The sequence below is a fragment of the Mustela nivalis genome, assembly GCF_964662115.1.
Source record: "Mustela nivalis genome assembly, chromosome: 4".
In the NCBI taxonomy this organism is placed as follows: Eukaryota; Metazoa; Chordata; class Mammalia; order Carnivora; family Mustelidae; genus Mustela; species Mustela nivalis.
In genome coordinates, this window is record NC_139023.1 from 140,268,913 (window position 1) to 140,290,314 (window position 21,402).

A 21,402-nucleotide genomic window follows, 5' to 3' on the forward strand; every position below is an offset into this window, starting at 1 on the left:
GCAGTCTTCCAAATCCCATGTCAGCAGAGCAGTACTTGAACTTTGTCTTGCATTTTCAAAATATCTGAGTAATCTGCAGAATGGGATGCCCCTACTCAAACAGTTGTGTGATCACATTCTTCTTAACCCAGCTATATGGATTCATACCCCAGCCAAGGTAATATATATATACATATTTATGTATATAGATTTTGTTTTACTATTTTATCAAGTTCTTGTAGTTGAGAAGAGTGATAATTATGAGGATTTTCTTTTATCCTTTCACATGCTATCATGTAAAATTTCAATAGGTTGTATTTTTTGATAAGCATACTTTTTTTCTTTCGGTATATTTGCAAGTCAGTGTATCTTTTATTTTTTTGTAGAGCAGTGTTTTTTTTTTTTTAATTTTAATTCCTGTGTGGTTAAAAAAAGTGTTATATTAGTTTCAGGTGTACAATACAGTGATTAAACAATTCTGTACATTACCCAGTGCTCATGACAAGTGCACTCCTTAATCCCTGCTACCTATTTCATGCATCACCTCACTCCCCCTCCCCTCTGGTAACCATTAGTTTGTTCTGTAGTTAAAATCTGTTGCTTGGTTTCTCTTTTTTCCCTTTTGTTTGTTTCTTAAATTCCGTATGAGTGAAATCATGTGGTATTTGTCTTTCTCTGACTGACTTATTTAACTTAGCATTATACTCTCTAGGTACATCCATGTCATTGCAAATGGCAAGATTTCGTTCTTCTTTATGACTGAATAATATTCCATGGTAGAGATGTACCACATCATCTTTATCCATTCATCTGTCAGTGGACACTTAGTCTGCTTCCATAATTTGACTATTGTAAATAATGCTTCTATAAACATAGGGGTGCATAATGCCCCTTGAATTAGAGTTTTTGTATTTTTTTTGGTAAATATTCAGTAGTGTGATTACTGGATTGAAGGGTTCTATTTTTAATTTTTTGAGGAACCTCCGTAGTATTTTCCATGTAGGCTGCACTAGTATGCATTCCCACTAATGGTGCAAGAGGTTTCTTTTTTCTCCACATCCTTGCCGACACCTGCTTCTTGTGTTGTTGATTTTAGCCATTTGACAGGTGTGAGGTGATGACTCACTGAGTTTTGACTTGCAGTTTCCTGAGGATGAGTGGTGTTAGCATTTTTTCCTGTGTCTTTTGGGCATTTGGATGTCTTCTTCAGAGAACTGTCTATTTCTTCTGCCCAATTTTAATTGGATTGTTTGTTTTTTTGGGGGGGTGTTGTATAAATTCTTTATATATTTTGGATATGTAAACCCTTTATTAGGTAGGTCATTTGCAAATATCTTTTTCCATTCATTAGGTTACCTTTAGTTTTGTTGATTGTTTCCTTTGCTGTGCAGAAGCTTTTTATTTTGATGTAGTCCCAGTGGTTTAGTTTTGTTTTTGTTTCCCTTGCCTCAGGAGACATATCTAGAAAAATGTTGCTATGGCCAAGTCAGAGAAATTATTGCCTGTGCTTCTTACAGAATTTTATGATCTCAGGTCTCACATTTAGGTCTTTAATCCATTTTGAGTTTATTTTTGTGTATGATGTAAGAACGCTGTCCAGTTTTGTTCCTTTGCATACTGCTGTCCAGTTTTCCCAGCACCATTTGTTGAAGAGACTGTTTCCACTGGATATACTTTCCAAGACATCTCAGTATTTTTTTTTTAAGATTTTATTTATTTTATTTGACAGACAGAGATTACAAGTAGGCAGAGAGGCAGGCAGAGAGAGAGGGGAGGAAGCAGGCTCCCTGCTGAGCAAAGAGTCGGATGCAGGGCTTTATCCCAGGACCCTGGGATCATGACCTGAGCCGAAGGCAGAGGCTTTAACCCTCTGAGTCACCCAGGCGCCCCGACATCTCAGTATTTTAAAAAAATAGAGCTATAATCTTTATCTTCTGTTAAATCAAAATTTTGAGAGAGACTTTTATTTACTAAGTATAAATTGATACTTTGATTTACTAAGTATAAATTTGATTTTTACTAAGTATAAATCAAAATTGGACAGTTCCAATGTAAATACAATGTTTCCTATCAACTTTAGCTCTGTTCTGTTACCAGTATGCATACATATCAATGTGTACATATGTATATATACATTTGCATGAGTTTAATTCTGCAGGAACAGTTGAAATGTCACCTGGTTTTAAGGCTTCCATGATATACTGGTCTTCTTTAATCATTTTAATTCACATGAATTTAAATGATTAAATACAATTATATTTGTACTCAACTTATTTAGTACTGTAACAATAAACCAGTTACTTCTAAGTGAATATAATTGTGATAAAGTATATAAATAAAACTTTTGTTAAGTCCTAATGTTGTATTAAATTGCCTTAAGAATATTAATTGTGGTAGTGTTCAGGAGAACTTGAAACAAATTTTTGTTAAATTGCATAATTGTATCTGCCTTATCTATAGTTTTTGTTAGAAGTATCATTTCATACCTATTAATTTCCTCTCTCCCTTTCTCCCTGGTGATCCACTTAGAGTGTTTATCATTGTTTAGGTTGGAATCATACATACTTATTTTAGTTGTCAGAAAAAAAATGCAGACTTTCTTTACTTCTGGACTCATAGTATCTTATTTTAAAGAGAAAAACAGCTGCTGACTCTGATTGCCATTTGGAAATAATCAAAGGAGGCAGCTGGAGGTTATACCTTTTTATCTCTGGGTTCAATTTTGACCTTTTTTTCTTCTATGACCCTCAGTCTTATTTCTTGTCAAGGATTGTTTCAAGTTACTTTTTAAACCTTTTACTAGACACTTTTTTTTTGTTTTACTAAGCAACATATTTGTAAGGCTTTGGATCTCTTTTGATGTGGTGAAAAAGCCTTTTATTAGATACTTAGTTGTAGAGGAATATTTTTAAAATTCATTATATCATTTTCTTAGGTTTCTGGTATTACACTCTATTTTTTACCTCTTCCTTGTTAATAATTTTAATTTTGTTTTTTGAATTTATAATTGATTTGTTAATATTAAACTTTTCTTGTTTTAAAAACACTGTTTTGTGTATCCATAAGGGATTATATCTACTTTAATTGTATTATTAATTGTATTATATGGAAGTTTTTTTTTTAAGATTTTATTTATTTAGTTGACAGAGAGACAGTGAGAAAGGGATCACAAGCATGGGGAGAAAGAGAGGGGAGAGGGAGAAGCAGGCTTCTTGCTGAGCAGAGAGCCCTACTACAGGGCTCAATTCCAGGACTGGGATCATGACCTGAGCAGAAGGGAGACGCTTAACGACTCCAGCACCCCTACTTTAATTGTATTATAAAGATAGTTCTAAAATGGTTTTCTGAAGTTTGTTTGCACAGTTACAGGGAGGAAGGTAATTTTTAAGAAAAAAAATACAACATGATGCATACAAAATGAGGTTTAGGGTACAGATGAGTGAGCATAAAGTTTAAGCTTCATTAGCTTCATGGTAATTCTACCTGTGGTTATGAAAGGTGAAGGTATGTATGTATGGATCAACCTTTGCTTTTGGAAAAGGATGTTTACTCTGATGGTATAATATCCATTCATCTTCTCAGAGACTGTCTTTTTTTTTAATGTTTTTATTTTTTAAAAAATTTTATTTATTTATTTGAAAGAGAGAGAGATTACAAGTAGGCAGAGAGGCAGGCGGGAGGGGGCGGGAAGCACGCTGTCTGCTGAGCAGAAAGCCCAATGTGGGGCGCGATCCCAGGACCCTGAGATCATGACCTGAGCTAAAGGGAGAGGCTTAATGCACTGAGCCACCCAGGTGCCCAGAGACTGTCTTTTTAATGACCTAAATGGAGAGATGAAAGTTCTTGTATAAAATAGTCCTTCATTTGTTGAGTAACTGCTTTATGTTGGGCACTGTGGATGCTATGGTGAACAAACAGATCTAATTCTTGCCCTTATAGAATGCCTAATGGAAAAGACAGATGTTAACACATGCAACTTGTATGGTTATTGGATTATATAATGAGTAAATGAGTAAATATTTATTCATTGTTAGCTTATGAATAATCTTGAGATCACCATTCTTACTCATCTCAGTATGTTGATATTAGAGCCTTTTCATTTTTCTTTTACTACAGTATCATTCTCAAGAGACAGACTTTTCTTCAGTTTTTCATTTTTTATCACTATCGCTTTTTGGCCAGAATTCTTATGTTTTTAACATCTTACTCTCCTAAGATTATTTCTTAGCCTCAAACTGTGCAATAATTTCCCATTGTTTTCACAATAAAGTAGTCCCTTTTCTAGCATTAAGTTTTCGTGTCAATCATGTCCTTTCTGAGCTTTCTAGTTTAAAAACTCTCAGTTATCCTCAGTGGCTAGGCAAGTACTAAAATGTAAAGCCAGAGCAGAGGCTCTCAATCTTGGCTGCCAGTAGAACCTGTTGGGAGAGGTTTTTTGTTCTTTTTTCTTTTTTTTTTTTTTTTTTAAATAAAAAACAATTCCACACCCTCTACTCCACATTGTGTTTTATTTGATCTGGGGTAAGGCCCAGGCATCAGCATTTTTAAAACATGTTTTTCGGGTATTCTGTTGCACAATCAAGATTGTGGAGCATTTTATAAGATCTTGGGAAGCCTATTGTTGTGTGATTTACCATTTTCCCTGTTTGAATTTCTACATTCTACCTATCTTACTGCTAATCTTCAAAGTCTACCTTAATACCTATTTTATTAGTCAGGCTTTTTTGAGTATTTTAGCTTATCCTATAATAATTTCTCTGACCTCCAAATTGATTCTAATAACTCTTTGCTACTCATTTTGCAGTTAATTACATATTTTGCAATTAGTTACATGGAATTAATTACATACATACTTAAGTTTCTTTTTCTTTCTTTCTTCTTTTTTTTTTTTTTAATGATTTTACTTTTAAGTGATCTTTATACCCAGTGTGGGGCTGGAGCTTACAATCCTTAGATCAAAAGTTGTATGCTCTACCAACTGAGGCAGCAAGGTGCCCCTTTATAGATGTGTTAATTCTAGACCTTTTTTTAAAAAAAGATTTTATTTATTTATTAGATCACAAGCGGTTGGGGGGTGGGGAGGAGGACAGAGGGAGAGGGAGAAGCAGGCTTCCTACTGAGCAGGGAGCCTGATGAGGCAGGGCTTAATCCCAGGACCCTGGTATCATGACCTAAGCTGAAGGCAGATGTTTAACTGACTGAGTCATCCAGGTGCCCCAGTTCTAGAAAGTTTTTTAAAAGAATTTCCTTAAGTAATTTTGTGTTTCAATAGGCATCTTTATTACATTGTTTTTTTACTTAAATTTAATTTACTTAAATTTACTTAATTTAAGTAATTTACTTAATTACTTTTTTACTTAATTACTTAAATTTACTTAAATTCAACTGGATTTCAGCTATTGAGAGATAATGTATATGTCATTGTATTTTTATAATATATCACTAAGCATAGTTGGATATAAATATTTTCTAAATGACTGAAATAGGATGGTAAAGAATTTGAACCATGAAGAAAAGTGTTATATGGCCTCAATGGTAAGTAAACTGGGCCTATCCATTTGAATAACATTGGCTGCATCAACATAATACTATTTTTCTGCAAGACAGTGGGATATTCCTCATATATATAGTTTTCTAAACTATAAGGATCATAAAATTGAACCTCAGTTTTAAGTGATTCAGAATCTGCCACTCTTTACTGTATATGATTACTGATTGACTCCCTGATTCATTTAACTTTGTTTATTTTTGGTCATCTGGAAGATAGGTACCTAATTTGTGCTCTCTAACGAAATTACCAGGTAACACTGACATATCTTGCGGGGTTGAAAGTGAAAATGTCATCCATGTCTAGGAAGGTAGCATAAATGTTCCTTTTTTAGATGACTGAGAATAGGGGTACCTGGGTGCTTCGTTCAGTGGGTTAAAGCCTCTGCCTTCGGCTCAGGTCATGATCCCCGGGTCCTGGTATCGAGCCCCGCATCTGGCTCTCTGCTCAGTGGGGAGCCTGCTTCCTCCTCTCTCTCTCTGCCTGCCTCTCTGCCTACTTGTAATCTCTGTCAAATACATAAATAAATCTTTAAAAAAAAATAAAGACTGGGAATAGTTTGGTCTTTGGTTAGGGGGCAAATATGTATGTCCTACTTAAAATTTTTCCACTTATAAAGTATATCTACTAGCAATGAATTGAAAAATTCTTGATTTTGACACAGTAGTAGAACAAAAGCAATCTTTATGTTGTGCTGTTGTGCTACAGTACTAGATTATAGCAGTAGGTGAGTTTTAAAGCTGTAATTTTACTGAAATTTTGTACTAGTGTGAAATGTTTGGTGGTAGAGTAGTACCTATAATCCTATAATCTTTTGTTTCTATTAAGAGCTTGTATTTTGAAGTTACTAAACTCTTATGTGTTTATTAAAATAATTTGGAAATAAGACTAGTAGGATCTTTTTTTTTTTTTAAAGATTTTATTTACTTATTTGTTAGAGAGAAAGAGGGAGAGAGAGAGAGAGCACAAGCAGGGGGAGTGGCAGACAGAGGGAGAAGTAGACTCCCTGCCAAGCAAGGAGCCCGATGAGGGACTCAATTCCAGAACCCTGGAATCATGACCTAAGCTGAAGGCAGACGCGTTACCAACCGAGCAACCCAGGCATCCCAGTAGAATCCTTTTCTAATTAGAGGATAATACTGATAAACATGTTGAGGGATTGTAATTTTATAATCTTTCTATCAATGAGCTATTACAACAGAATTCTGTTTTTCTAACATCTCCTAAGGTAGGCTTTATGCTTTTTTTTTCTTTTGACTTCTACCTTTATTCTTTTTGAGTTATTCCTACTTTTTCTTTTTTTGTTATCTTCTACTTTTCTGTAAAATGAAGAAAATTTCCAGCTTTTTAAAGCAACTATTCATAGTATGGTTAGAAAGCTTATGGTAAAGACATTATATATGCTCATGGATAATTGCTGATTGCTTAATAGGAATAAACAGTTATTTCCATGGAACAGTGCTATAAAAATTTGGTATATTAGGGGGTGTTTCCTTTATAATGTTACTGTAAAAGTAGCATTTACCTGGTTTAGCTTTATAAGGAATATATGTGCTTTTGTGTGTGTATGTGTGTGCGTGTGTGTGCACACGTGCCAGTGAATGTGTGTTATCTGTTAGCATGGATGTTACCATCAAGCTTTCATCTTACTTTGTGGAACAAGTATGATCCAAGTAAAGCAGCCTGAGAGTATTACTGGAATAATACTTTGTGGAACAAGTATGATCCAAGTAAAGCAGCCTGAGAGTATTACAGGAATAATACTTTGTGGAACAAGTATGATCCAAGTAAAGCAGCCTGAGAGTATTACTGGAATAATATTTTTGCCCCTGGTAAAATATTAGGGGCAAAATGCTAAGCTGCTTCTTTGATGTACGTTCTTCATTTTGATTTTGTAGGTTCAGTTGACACTCTATACTTACCTATCCACGGAATTCATTGGTACAGTCAACATATATAATGCCATTCGGAGAGTTGGAACAGTGCTTCTCATCACGCATACACTGAAGTACTACTACTGGGCAGTGAATCCTCAGGATCGAAGTGGTATTACGCCTAAAGGATTAGGTATATTATCCCTGTTTATATATTTTGTCATAGATTTTTTTAATTTTCTTTGTTTTAATATATTATTAAATTAATATAAGGAATTTATTATAATGTTATATGTTATTCTTGCAGTTTTTCTGAATATCATCATGGCAAAATTTTATTTTATTCTTCTTGATAATGTTAATAGTTTGTACTGAATTGAGGTTTGCTAGAGGTAACTTGCTACTTTCATGGAAGAATGCTACTTCTGCTGGTGTAAGTTGTTTGCAGAGCAGATAGGACTAGGATATTATTAAGGCACAGAAAATGAGAAGTTCTATATTAACATATGGTATTGATGCTGAAGCTAATTATCATAATGAGAATGAAAATCCATGGTTTTTGGGAAATAGAGATTTCTTGCAGAAGCAGGGGGTATATCTACTTCTAATAAATAATATAATGAGGCTATGAAATTTCAATAATTATTTTTCCTGTATAATCAGGAAATTACTGGAGAGGTAATATTCATTTATCATGTCAGAAATTTATAGAAGGTATAAAAATAAAAATTTTGACAAATGGTGGATCTTTTGGTTTTAAATGAAACCTGCTTTAGATCGGCTGTTGTAAAAGGAAGTTAATCAGCTCATATAAACTGGCATTTTCAGTTGAACTTAGTGCAAGTGTTAAGAATATGCCCCTTGAACTCAGTTTTATCTCCCTCCACCTTCTATGTTGTCTCTTTTCATGTGTTTTCTCCCTTACAGACCAAGCAGCCACTCTGCCTTCACATCCTTACAACTATAAGTCTAGCAAAAGAGTGTCTGCCTGTATTGAACATTTCCAGCTGAAAAGTCTCTTTGTTGCTCATTGGCTCTGATTGCATCATGTGCATAGTCTTACGTGGCAGCTATCTTTCTGATTGCCCATACATGGGCATGGAAGCCCTTCCTATCTTTGAAATACATGATCTCAGAGTGAGAATGGGTTCATTACCCTGATATAAAAATTGAAGGCTGCTTTGAAATCAGGAATTAGATGCTGAGAGTCATTGTACTTAAATGCTTTGGCTGTTCAGTGATTTATAAATACGGTTTTCATATTAGTACAATGTTTCTTTATCTTTTTCAAAATCTCTTGCTTCTCAGAGGATACGCTATGTGTAACTTAGAAATATATGAGCACACACAGAAGTTGAATGATCTGTTTAAGGTGGTAGTGTTGTGGCGGAGAACTAGGTCATAATTTCCTAATGACTGTTTGATGGTACTGTAGGTATATCATGTACTGTCCTGCGTATTAGTTTTATGTTCTGTCATTGATTTTATAACTGATTAGTGACCTTGGGAAAGTCTCATACTTTAAGTCTCATACTTTAAGAGCTGAATAAAGTTTGTGATTCTATTGTAGCTCTGTAACTGATTCTTTGTCTAGGAATTGTCATGTGGAACAAATTTTAAGCAATTTTCTTCCTATTTTAATTGATCTATTTGAGGTCTTGGTGGTCTTGTGCTTTGGTGGTGGTCTAAGAACTAGCTGTAAATAGCGATTAGTGGTGGGAAAATTGCAGAAAATATGAAGCAAACAGGTACCTAACTTTAGGATCTTATAACAATGGGTGTTTGGTTTCAGAAGCTTTCTACTTGAGAATTTTTTGTTTGAGACATGAAAATTATTTTTAATGTGAGCCATGTGTGACCAGAGATTTTTTTTTAAGAAGGGGGGATGTCAGAGGGGTCAACATAATGTTTCCTTTCTAAATGAACCAAACTGTGTTGAGCTGTACTTTTTAAAATGTTTGTATTAGCTTACACAAGAGACAGAAGTTTTTTTTTTTTTTTAACTAAATTCACATATAAGTTTGGATTTTCTTTTGTAAACTTCTATTACTGTACTAACATTCTCAGAGTCTTTTAAAACAAAATATAAGTGCATATTATTCAATACAAATTTTATTGCCTCATTTTCATGTTTTGGAATTCATCTAACCTTAAAAATAAACTCCCTTCATTGTAATTTCAAAGTCACCCATTTTGTACATTTAGAGCACTGTATATACTATTGTATGTGAAATTGAATGTCTTTCTAGAGGCATAAAACTCTTTAAATTGAAGAATAATTGACAAACAGTATTATATTAATATCAACATAGTGATTTGATATTTATATGCATGATGAAATGGTCACCTCAATATGTCTAGTTACCATCTGTCAACATGCAAAGTTGTTACAATATTATTGACTCTGTTCCTTACACTGTGCATTAAATCCCTGTGACGTATTATTTTATAATGGGAATATTGTACCGCTTGACCTGTTCACCTGTTTTGTCCATCTTCCCATCATCTTCCTTTCTCCCCTCTGGCAACTGGCAATTTTCTGTATCTGTGAATCTGTTTCTGTTTTGCTTTGTTTTGTTCTTCAGATTCTACAAACAAACAAGTGAAATCATATACCATTTGTCTTTCCCTGTCTGACTTACTTCACTTAGCATTATACATTTTACACCTGTCCATGTTGTCACAGTGACAAGTTTTCACTCTTTTTTATGGCTGAATAATATTCCTGTGTGTGTGTGTGCGTGCGCATGTGTGTGTATATGCATATGAACACACACCACATCTTTATCCATGTATCTGTTGATGGATATTTAGGTTACTTCCATATCTTTGCTATGGTAAATAATGCTGTGCTTAACATAGGGACGCACATGTTTTTGAATTAATGTTTTTGTTTTCTTTGGATAAATCCTAGACGTGGAATTGCTAAATTATATGGCAATTTTATTTTTAATTTTTTGAGGTATCTCCATACTGTTTTCTATAGTGGCTGCACCATTTTACATTCCCACCAACAGTGCCTGAAAACTTCTTTTCTCTGCACTCACACTAATGCTAAATACTTCTTGTCTTTTCGATTTTAGCCATTCTGGCAAGTGTGAGGTGAAATCACATTATGGCTTTGATTTGCATTTCACAGATGGTTAGTGATGTTGGGCATCTTTTCTGTGCCTGTCGGCCATCTGTATGTCTTCTTAGAGATTTTTCTTGTTTCTTGAGGTAGTCCTGTTTTGATGTAAACTTCCCTGTTGGATCTGCTTTTACTGCATTTCACAGATTTTGGAACATTGTGTTTTCATTTTCATTTGTCTCAAGGTATTTTTTAATATCCGATTTTATTTATTATTCCATTGGTTTTTTAAGAACATGTTTTCTGGTCTCTGCATTTGTGTTTTTCCCACTTTTATTCTTGTAATTGATTTCTAGTTTCATTATGGATGGAAAAGACACTTCATATGATTTTGGTTTTCTTAAATTTATTGAGACTTATTTTGTGGTCTGTCATGCTATTATTGTAGAAGAATGTTTCATGTGCTTGAGAAGGTAGGGACGCACATGTTTTTGGTGGGACTATTCTGTATATATCTGTTTGGTATATTTGTTCCATTGTGTTATTTAAGGCCAGCATTTTCTTACTCATTTTCTGTCTGGATGATCTATCTATTGATTGATGTAAGTAAGGGGTGTGGTAAAATCCCCTACTGTTACTGTATTACTGTCAGATTCTTGTTTTTGTCTAGTAATATAATTCATTTTATTAAATATTTATAAGTGTTATATCTTCTTGTTGGTTTAATCCCTTTATCATTATGTAATGCATTTTGTCTCTTACAGCTTTTTAAAAAGTCTCCTTTGTCTGATAAAAGTATTGCCAGGCCAGTTTTCTTTTTATTTCCTTTTGCATGGTGTATCTTTTCCTGTTACTTCACTTTTAGTCTTTGTGTGTCTTTAGAGAGTGAGTCTCCTGTTGGCAGCATATAGAGGATTTTTTTTTTTTTTAAGTTTGAAAGTTTTTACTGATAGGTACATACGTATTACTATTTTGTTCATTGTCTTCTGTTGTTTTTCAAGTTCTTCTCTATTCCTTTCTTCTTTCCTTGCTCTCTTTCCTTGTGATTTGATGATTTTGTTTAATGTTCTGTTTGGATTCCTTTTTATTTTTTTGTGTTTGTAGTTACCATGAGCTTCATATCTAACAACTTACATATATAGAAGCCCATTGTAAGTTGGTGATTCCTTAGGTTCAAATGCATTCTAAAAGTACTACATTTTTACTCTCATCTCCCAATGTTTTATGTTTTTGGTATCATATTTTAAACTTTTTATTTAGTGTGTTCCTTAACTAATTATTGTAGCTATAGTTGATTTTACTACTTTTGTCTTTCAGTCTTTATATACTCAGTTTTGAAATGAGTGATCCCCCTACCTTTACTGTAAAGGCAGTTACCTCTACCTTTACATTGCCTTTGCCAGTGTGATTTTTTTTTCTTTCCTGTATTTTCTTATTTCTAGTTAAAGCCTTTTTCTTCTGCTTAAAGAATTCCCTTTAATATTTCTTGTAAAGCATGTCTAGTGATAATGAACTCCTTTAGTTTTTGTTCTCCTGGGAAACTCTTTATCTTCCTTTCAATTCTAAACAATAATGTTGAGGCACATGTCTCTTTAGGTGACTCATTTTATGTTTCTCATAAATATATAGAAAAAACTCTTAGGGAAGACAGTTTTATACTTTGCTTTGAGGTCTTTGAAACACTAAGTATGTGTACATATTATTTTTTCAAAGATGGACCACGACCTAATCAAAAAGAAATACTTTCTCTACGAGCATTCTTGTTGATGTTCATTAAGCAGTTAGTGATGAAGGTGAGTTTATACTTCTTTAGCATGTTCTGTATTTTAACTTAAAATTTCACATAAATTTTTGTTGTTAAGTCTTTGTTTACTCTTTGTTGGGTTATTAGTATTACACTTTGGAAAATACTCTGAAAGAGACTTGATTCTATGTTTTTTTGTTCTTTTTTGCACACATATGGATGTAAATTATAGCAGAATTGGAGATTGATAATTGTAATATATGTTATATGAATTTCTCTAGGGGTTCAATGGGTTCATTCTTTCATTCAGTAAATATTTACTGAGTTTCTGTTAAGTACTAGATATTATCCATGGCAGTAGTGATAGGGTAGTCAATAAAACTCTTCAAGGAGGTAACATTTTTAGTGGGTCTCTTGTACTTGACATTCAGATTTTGAGAAAAAATTTCCATAAATAAAGGTACCAGAAAGATGCATCAGCCTTTAGAAATTATCACATTTGTCTGATTCTTATTGTGTTGTAGGTAAAGTAAAATTTATTATTTTTAAGAAGGGTATTTTGATTTTATTAGAGAACAATGTATAAATGTATTTTTACCAATATTTTATTATTTTCCTATGTCATTTTCTTATTTTTTAGAATTTAATATTACGTTAAGTGGGTCAAACTTTTAGTATATCTTTTAGACTCAAATTCCTTATTTCTATTTTCAAAAATCTTATTGCTTGATTTTTGTGTTTAATTTTTTCTGTGATTTTGTTTCCTAATTCTTTTTTTTTTATAAATTTGATTTTATTTCTTTTCCAGTGTTCCAATATTCATTGTTTATGCACCACATCCAGTGCTCCATGCAATATATACCCTCCCTAATACCCACCACCAGGCTTACCCGACCACCCACCCCACTCCCCTCCAGAGCCCTTAGTTTTTTTCTGAGTCCACAGTCTGATGGTTTGTCTCCCTCTCTGATCTCTCTTATTGCTCTTTTCTCATTTCAGCTTTGTTTTATCATTGATAAATTGGTAGGACAGGTTAAACATTTACATACTGAGTTCATAGTTAAAAGTGCAACGTTTTCTTCAAGGAACAATACTACTCAGTTTTTAGAGCCTGACATTTATTTATTTATTTATTTTATTAACATATAATGTATTATTTGCCCCGGGGTACAGGTCTGTGAATCAACAGACTTACACATTTTAACTGGTAATTTTAGAAGCTGTTCTTTTACTCTTCAAATTTAACAGAAAAAAGAAATAGAAAAGTTGTCTTCTATATTTAGTGGAGTGATAGTTGTGAATAGTACTCTTTCATCTTGAACTATTGGTTTGCTTACTTTGGGACTCTATAGCTTTATTAGATAGCCTGTCATATATGATTCTGAAAACAGGATACTTGATAACATATCTTTGACTTCTACACAGTCTTGAATATAGCAGATCTTTGGTGTTTCCCCTAATTCATGTTTTAAATTTAGATTCTATATTTAATATCTTTGTATATTTATAGCAATTGACCAGGTTGACAAATGTTAGGTGTATTATTCACCTTCTAAAAAATCTTTTTAAAATGCATGTATAAGATACTTAAGACACTTATATTATGTTTTTAAAGGATTCTGGAGTAAAGGAAGATGAACTGCAGGCCATTCTTAATTACCTCCTCACTATACATGAGGTAACATTTGAAATTTATATTTTGGGATTTTGTTTTTTGAAGCTGCATTATGGTCTTTTTAAAGTAAAAACGTTTAAGTGATCTTTCATTAATGTAACTATAATGGAGAGTAAATATACTTAGGACCTAGGACCTAAGTCTTAGCAACTGTCATTTAAATACTCTTTATTACCACAGGATGGCTCTGAAAATAATCATGAAAAGTTTTAAAAAGTTTTGAAATTAGATGTCATTGAACTAATAAGAAAGTATGTCAAAGGGCACCTGGGTGGCTCAGTGGGTTAAAGCCTCTGCCTTCGGCTCAGGTCATGATCCCAGAGTCCTGAGATTGATTCGGCTCTCTGCTCAGCAGGGAGCCTGCTTCCCTTCCTCTCTCTCTGCCTGCCTCTGTGCCTACTTGTGATCTCTGTCTGTCAAATAAATAAAATCTTTAAAAAAAAAAAAGTATGTCAAAGAATACCTTCATTGTATCTCTAGGAACCAGTGTAACATGTGGAAAAATAGGTTATGAAAATGACTAAAAATGTTTAGATTTTTAAAATTCATAACAATCTTCTAACTGATTTTGCATGTTCAAATACTGGTAAGTCAACTTATTTATAATGGGATTTGTAATTACGTGGTTGCAAAGGAGGTTGAAAAATAAGTTGAAATGTTTTGGGTTTTTCCTTTATTATTTTGCCCTGGGAAAATGTTATATACTCTGATTTAATCTAATTAAATAATTGGATTAAGTATTTGTTAAATAAGTAAAATTTAGAAATGATGTAATTTCATGTAAAGCACAGTATTTCAAATGATATTTACATTTCTGTTTTATAGTTCATATCTTATGTTTTAATAAATATCTGTTATGGTGTAAAATAATGTCTTTTTAAATCATGAGTAAATGGGAGATATTGTTTTGACCTGTCGCTCTTGATATGGAAAAGTGGATTAAATTTCCTGACTGGATCATATTTGACCCAAACATTAATGATTATGCTTGCTTTTTTCTCTTGATTAGGATATTTTATTTGTGGATTTTCTTTACCCAGTGTAATAGTTGAAGATTTTTCAACTGAATTTCATAGTAATGTTGTGTATGATTTTGTTTTTTATTAACTCTAACTCCCTAAGGGACTGAAGTACTTTATAAAGGAGAAACTAGAAATCATGGTGATCTTCTTTATTCTCTTAGTCTGTTAATTCAGAAATCTTTTAGGTCTTTCAAATAACACTTTTCCCAAGCCTCCGTGCTCTAGCTCTAGATTATCTGCTCAGTTTACTGAAAATTAGATGTTCAAATAGCTATAGTCCAAAGCAGTGAACAAAAACTTTTATACACAGGGCAACAGAGATAACTAGCTCTTGATAGCTGCTTCCCTTGTCCTTTTTTTGGGTCAGTATTGCCACATTGGTTCTAAATATGCATATATACTGGAATATTCAACCAAGGCTGTGTAGGATTTTCTTGGAATTGTTTCGGATTTCAGAACTCACATATACTTCTTTGCTGTTCTGTCAGAATTTTCAAGTTATACTATATACAATAGTATGTTGCCTCAGTAAACACTGATCATCTTTTTTTTTTTAATACTGTCAATAGGTATAATATATGAAAACTATTCCATTATTTCCTCAAAAGCTTACTGTTGTAACTAGTTTCTTGAGAAGGTCAGTGTATAAAGCATACACTGCTGTCAGATTGCTGACATTGATTACCTTATTAAAGGCTCTGGTATGTTTTGCTATAAAAAAAGAAAATAACTTAGTTTCCCCTTTCCTCAATTTCTTAATATATAATCATTGTCTAAAAAAACCTGTTATGTGTAGTATATCTGGAGAATATGTTTTAGGAAATCTCGATACTGTATACTATAAGGGTTGCATTTCTTTGATTATGACATTTGACACATTTGATGACGTGTATTTTGAGTTAGAAGATGAATATATATGTGTAAAGAACGATCTTATTAAAAGCAGGTGTATATTGCTTATATGTCCATTATTTTAAGTTACAATTTTTTTCATTTTGGAAGTATTCAGTGTTCAAAAAGATTTTTCCTTATTTAAAATAATTTCTATTTTGATTTTAGGATGACAATCTAATGGATGTCCTACAACTGCTTGTTGCATTAATGTCAGAACACCCTAACTCTATGATTCCTGCTTTTGACCAAAGGAATGGATTACGGTAAGAGTTGTATATCAGGGATTTAAAAATATTAAATCGAAGAGTTTACTTTGGAAGTGATAGATGATTCTTAAGTATGGAAAGTACTACTGGATCATCTATTATAAATGAATTAAGATATAAGACCCACTTATTTCATGTGTTATGTTTTTTAAAGAAGTCTTAAATTATAGAGGTTGTGTTACTGTTTAATTTGTGAAGACAGATCAGGCAAATCAGGTTAGTATTTTGTATGGTTAGTGCTGTTATATAGCTATTATAGAACTGAATTCTTTAGCAGAGTTATCTTTAGGTCCTAGAACAGTAGTAACTAATTTGCACTGCAAGAAGAGATCCCACTGCTCTCTTAAATATTGCTACCTTCATCCCTAATCCCAATCATCATTGTATTAGTCTACTTGGGCTTCCATAACAAAATATCTAGACTGGGTTGCTTAAACAACAGAAATTTGTTTTCTTACAGTTTTTTTTTTTTTTTTGAAACATACTCTGAGAAACCAAGTCTTCTCAATGTGTTTAGACTGTTTACTTTTAATGTAACTACAGTTAAGGCTTTATTATCACCTAGCATTTTATTATTTATTTACCTCTGTATTTTTGTCCTCAGTTTTTTTTTTCCACTGTTCCTTGTATTTGAATTCCATTAGTATTCTTTAAAAATTAATTTGTTTGATTTTGTATCTATTTCTGCTTGTTTTTTTTTTAGTAGTTGCACAAGATTTCACAGTCTACTTTAATATTTTACCTCTTCAAATATAGAACCATTTCAACTATTTATCTCTTTAACCACCATTTTTTGTTACTACCTCTAATGTATCACAAGTCTCTCTAGACAATGATACAGTTTTTAGTTACCTTGTTGTATGTATTTTAAGAATTTACAGAAGAAAAATCCCTGTTTACTTTTTACCAGATGTTTACAATTTCTTTTATTCTTTGTTCCCATTCTGGAGGAACTCTATTTACATTTCTTATTGGGCGGTTTTCTTGGAAACAAATTTTTAAATTATTCCTGAATATAATTTTTAAAAAGATTTATTTATTTATTTTAGAGAGTGCAAATGGGGGGAAGGGCAAAGACAGAGAGAGAGAGAGAGAGAGAGAGAGAGAGACAGAGAGACAGAATCTTATGCAGACTCCCTGCTGAGTGCGAAACCCAAAGCAGGGCTCCATCTCATGAACCTGAGCTGAAACCAAGACACTCAACTGATTGGACCACCTGGGCTCCCTTCTGAATATAATTTTATCTGGTCTTCATCATTCAAGGGTATTTTTTCTGCATATAGAATTCTGTGTAGAATTCTACTTTTTTCTTTTAGTATTTCAAAATATTTTTTCATTTTTCCCTGGTACCCCTGGTTTCTAATCTTTATTTGCTAAATAAAATGTACTACATTTTTGTACTTGCTTTCAAGACATATTCTTTAGCCCCCCCCACTTCCATTGTACTTTTCTTTGTGATTATCACCAATTTTGCAAAGTTTTGGGCCCTTATTTTCCCATTTTTTGCTTCAGTTATGTCTTTCCTCCCTTTACTTTGGGTCTCTAGTGACTTGAATATTAGGGCTTTTGATGTACACATCCCTGAGCCTCTTTTTAGTTTATTTCAATCTTTTTCCTTTGTTCTTAGGTTAGATACTGTCTATTGATAGCAATATAGCAAACTTCTAAGCTTTCTATATGTGATAAACTTCATCTTCAACTTTATAGACTTTTTGTTTGCTTTTTTCTTTTTGATATTAAGCTCATCTCAAAAATACTTTAAATTTGTACATTTCAGTTGTATAATTTTAAGATGGTTAATTTTACACTTTTTTTTTGTTGAGAGCCCTATTTTCTAATTCTGTTAGACTGTGTTTACTTTAACCTTCCAGAGCACATTTATAATAGCACCTTTAATATTTTTGTGTGATAATTACAGCAGTTTACCCATCTCATCAGCATTTGTTCAGTGTTTCTTCCTATGAGAAATGGTTCTATTTTCTTGGTCCTTTGTATGTTGAGTAATTTTTTAATGTATCCTAGACATTGTGAATGATATCTTTTATAAACTGTGGGTTTTGTTAAAATCCTCTAATTAACCATGACATTTTGTTTGTTTTATTTTAATAAGAATGTTCAGACTGCAAGTTCTACCTATCCTTTGTGGGTAATGGTTCCAGATGTCATTTATTGTAAAAATCTCCCTTGTCCTGCTTTGTGTCTCTCTTGTATGTAATTCACTCAGGGATTAGGTAGAGAATTGAATGATAATTCAAATTTTTTTTCAATTTAGAAAAATTTCTCTGTTCTGGTCCATGTCTGCCTGGACACAAGTGCATCTCCTGGGTCAGTTTAGGACTCTTGTGGGTTTTTACAAAGATTTTGAGGATCTTTCTCTCCTGTTTGCTCCTATTCAGGACCACTCCCCCACCCCCCGCCACCTGTACGAACCCATTTTCTTAGTTCCTCTAACCAAAGGACAGTTTTTGTCAGAGTATCAGCCATCTGAGCTTCTAACATCCACCTCTGAGATAAAGGCTCACATTTGGGTCAGATTTATAAGAGAAAATAAAAATTGAGACTCTTCACTCTATCATGGACAATTCTCCAGATTTTATCACCAGTGCATCTGCTTTTGTTTGGTCTTCAGAGTACTTAACAAAAATGCTTTTTGTATTTTTTCCCATTGTTTTAAGGTCTAATATGTAGGACAGGCTGTTACTAGCTTTAGGACATCTTGGTTGAACCAGAACTCCCTGTTGATTGTTCAGTTTCTTTCCGCACCCACCCCCCCTTTTTTAAGAGACTTATTTGTTTTAAAGAGAGAGCTTAAGAGAGCGAGTGAGCATGTGTGCATGAGTGGGGTAGGGGAGGGGTAGAAGGAGAGAGGGAGAGAGAGAATCCTTAAGCAGACTCCCTGCTGAGCAGGGAGCCCATGTGGGCTCGGTTGCTCAACACTGAGATCATTACCTGAACTGGAATCAAGAGTTGGTTGCTTAACTGACTGAGCCACCAAGGCGCCCCTAGTTTTCTTTTCTAAAAAATATTTTCTGTTTAATGGTTTTATAATACTTTATATCCTTTCTTCTTGGTGAACTTTATTATTTCTTACAAGACATGTATGTTAGCAATGAATTTTCCCAGTCTGTTCATCTGAGAATACTTTTACTTCTCTTGATTTTTGGATAATAATTATACAGGATATAAAATTTTAACAGTTTTCTTTCTGTTTGCACTTTGACTGTGGTTTAATTGACTTTTGGTTACTGCTCTTTGTGCTGAAATGTCAGCCTTGTATTAATGTTGTTTTCTGTATGTTGAGTCATGTTTCTCTTGATACTTTTAACTTTTTTTTTTTTTTTGTCTTTGGATTTTGGGTATATTTTATTTAGTTGTGATTCTCTTTGTTTTTATCATTTTGTGATTTATTGAATTCTTGGATCCACAAATTAATGTTTTGTTTTTTTTTTTTCATTAAATTTTGGAAGATTTCCCCCTACAGTTTCTTCAGAAGGATTTTCTTCTGCATTCTGCTTCTTCTTCCCTTTTTTTTTTTTTTTTGGCTCTTGCATTATACCTATGATGAAATACTACAATGTCTCACAGGTTTCTAAAGGTCTGTTAGTTTATGTAACATCATTTTCTCTGTGTTCTTCAGATTGGATAATTTCTGTTGATCTGTTGAAGTTCACAGACTCTTGTTTTTTGCCATCTGAATCTGCTGTTGAGTACCTCTTGTGAATTTTTCATTTTTCGTGTTCATTTTTTAACTCTAGAATCTTAATGTGGTCCTTTTAAATCTTTATTGTTTACTTACTGTTACTCTGTTTTCTTTTAATTATTTGAACATACCATTTTAAAATTAGTTGAACGGGGGTGCCTGGGTGGCTCAGTGGGTTAAAGCCTCTGCCTTTGGCCCAGGTCATGCTCTCATGGTCCTGGCATTGAGTCCCACGTTGAGCTCTCTGCTCAGCAGGGAGCCTGCTCCCTCCCAGCTCTGCCTGCCTCTCTGCCTTCTTGTGATCTCTGTCAAATAAATAAATATTAAAAAAAAAATAGTTGAACGTATTTATTGCATGTCTTTAAGGTGTTTGCAAAATCTGACATTTAGAACTTGAGTCATTTTATTGATTGACTTAAAAAATTTATGGGTCACACCTTTTAATTTCCTTGCATACTAATTTTGGTTGAAAATGGAGTATTTCAGATAAATATTATAGCAAGTCTGACTTCTGTTTTGTTTGTCCGTGGGTTGTTGGTATGTTTTTTTTTTTTTAAAAGATTTATTTATTAGAGAGCGCAAGAAAGAGAGAGCGAGTGAGTATATGAGCAGATGGAGAGAATCTTGAGCAGACTCTTTACTGAGTTGAGTCTGATGTGGGGCTTGATCTCATGACTCTAAGGTCACCACCTGAGCTAAAACCGAGTCAGAGGCTTAACAGCTGTACCGTCCAGGTGCCCTATTGGTTTTCTTTTTTTAAAAGATTTCATTTTTAAATAATCTTTATACTCAACTTGGGGTTTGAACTCACAACCCTAAGATCAAGAGTTTCATGATCTACTGACTGAGATAGCCGGGTATTCCATGGGTTATTGGTTTTTCATATAATAATTGCCTTGTCTAATGTCCAGAATTTGTTTACTCCATGGTATGCAGCATCTGGGTTCTCAGTTTGTTTTTTATTTATTTTTTAATTTCTCAGTTTGTTTTTAATTTATTTTTTAATTTCTTCTCTGTTTTCTTTCCCTTTCTCTCTCAGGTGAGATGGTTGTTTGGGCATTAGCACTATCAACAAGGCCATGGATTCTTAATTTTCTTAACTTAGTGTGTACTAAGGTCTTAGTAATAAATGCCTCTTAATTTTTTGTGTTGCTGATTTAAAGGTTATATGTGAAAAGTTTGTTTAATTTTATTTCTGTCTTTTTTTTTTTTTTGTGGAGGGAAATACTGACTTCCACATTGGCATTAGTGGAAGTCATTCTTGCTGTTTTTTTTTTTAATGGTATGCTTTAAATTTTGGTACCTTTTCAGTTTTTTACTTATGGTGAATAAATGAAAAATCTGTAACGTGCATGAATATATGGAAATGTGAATAATTCACTCATTTTTTAAAAAAACACTGGATAAAGAGGTTTATTGAATATTTATAGTGTATAGAATAAAAATAACTTGAGAATGATGGGTAGGTAGTTCTTTTAAATCTAATTGGAGATCTGTGGAAATCTTTTTTGGCTCTAGAAATTCAGTATGAGATTTTCTGAACTGTCAATTTTCTTTCTTTAGGTCTTTCTCCTTTTCTGCCTGTCTGCTTGTCTTGTCATTCTGTCATGCTTTCCATCTGTTTTTCTTC

The 21,402-nt window shown here is 33.2% G+C and overlaps 1 protein-coding gene across 2 annotated transcripts in view; it reads left to right on the forward strand.

Moving 5' to 3' along the window:
- LRBA (LPS responsive beige-like anchor protein) overlaps positions 1–21,402 on the forward strand; it is a 730,800-nt gene that overhangs the window by 120,347 nt on the left and 589,051 nt on the right. For both annotated transcript variants that reach the window (XM_082728100.1, XM_082728101.1), the window contains exons 13-17: positions 5–157; positions 7,426–7,594; positions 12,185–12,264; positions 13,831–13,893; positions 15,972–16,069. In XM_082728100.1, coding sequence (XP_082584226.1) covers positions 5–157; positions 7,426–7,594; positions 12,185–12,264; positions 13,831–13,893; positions 15,972–16,069 — 563 coding nt within the window. The remainder of the gene's footprint in view (positions 1–4; positions 158–7,425; positions 7,595–12,184; positions 12,265–13,830; positions 13,894–15,971; positions 16,070–21,402) is intronic.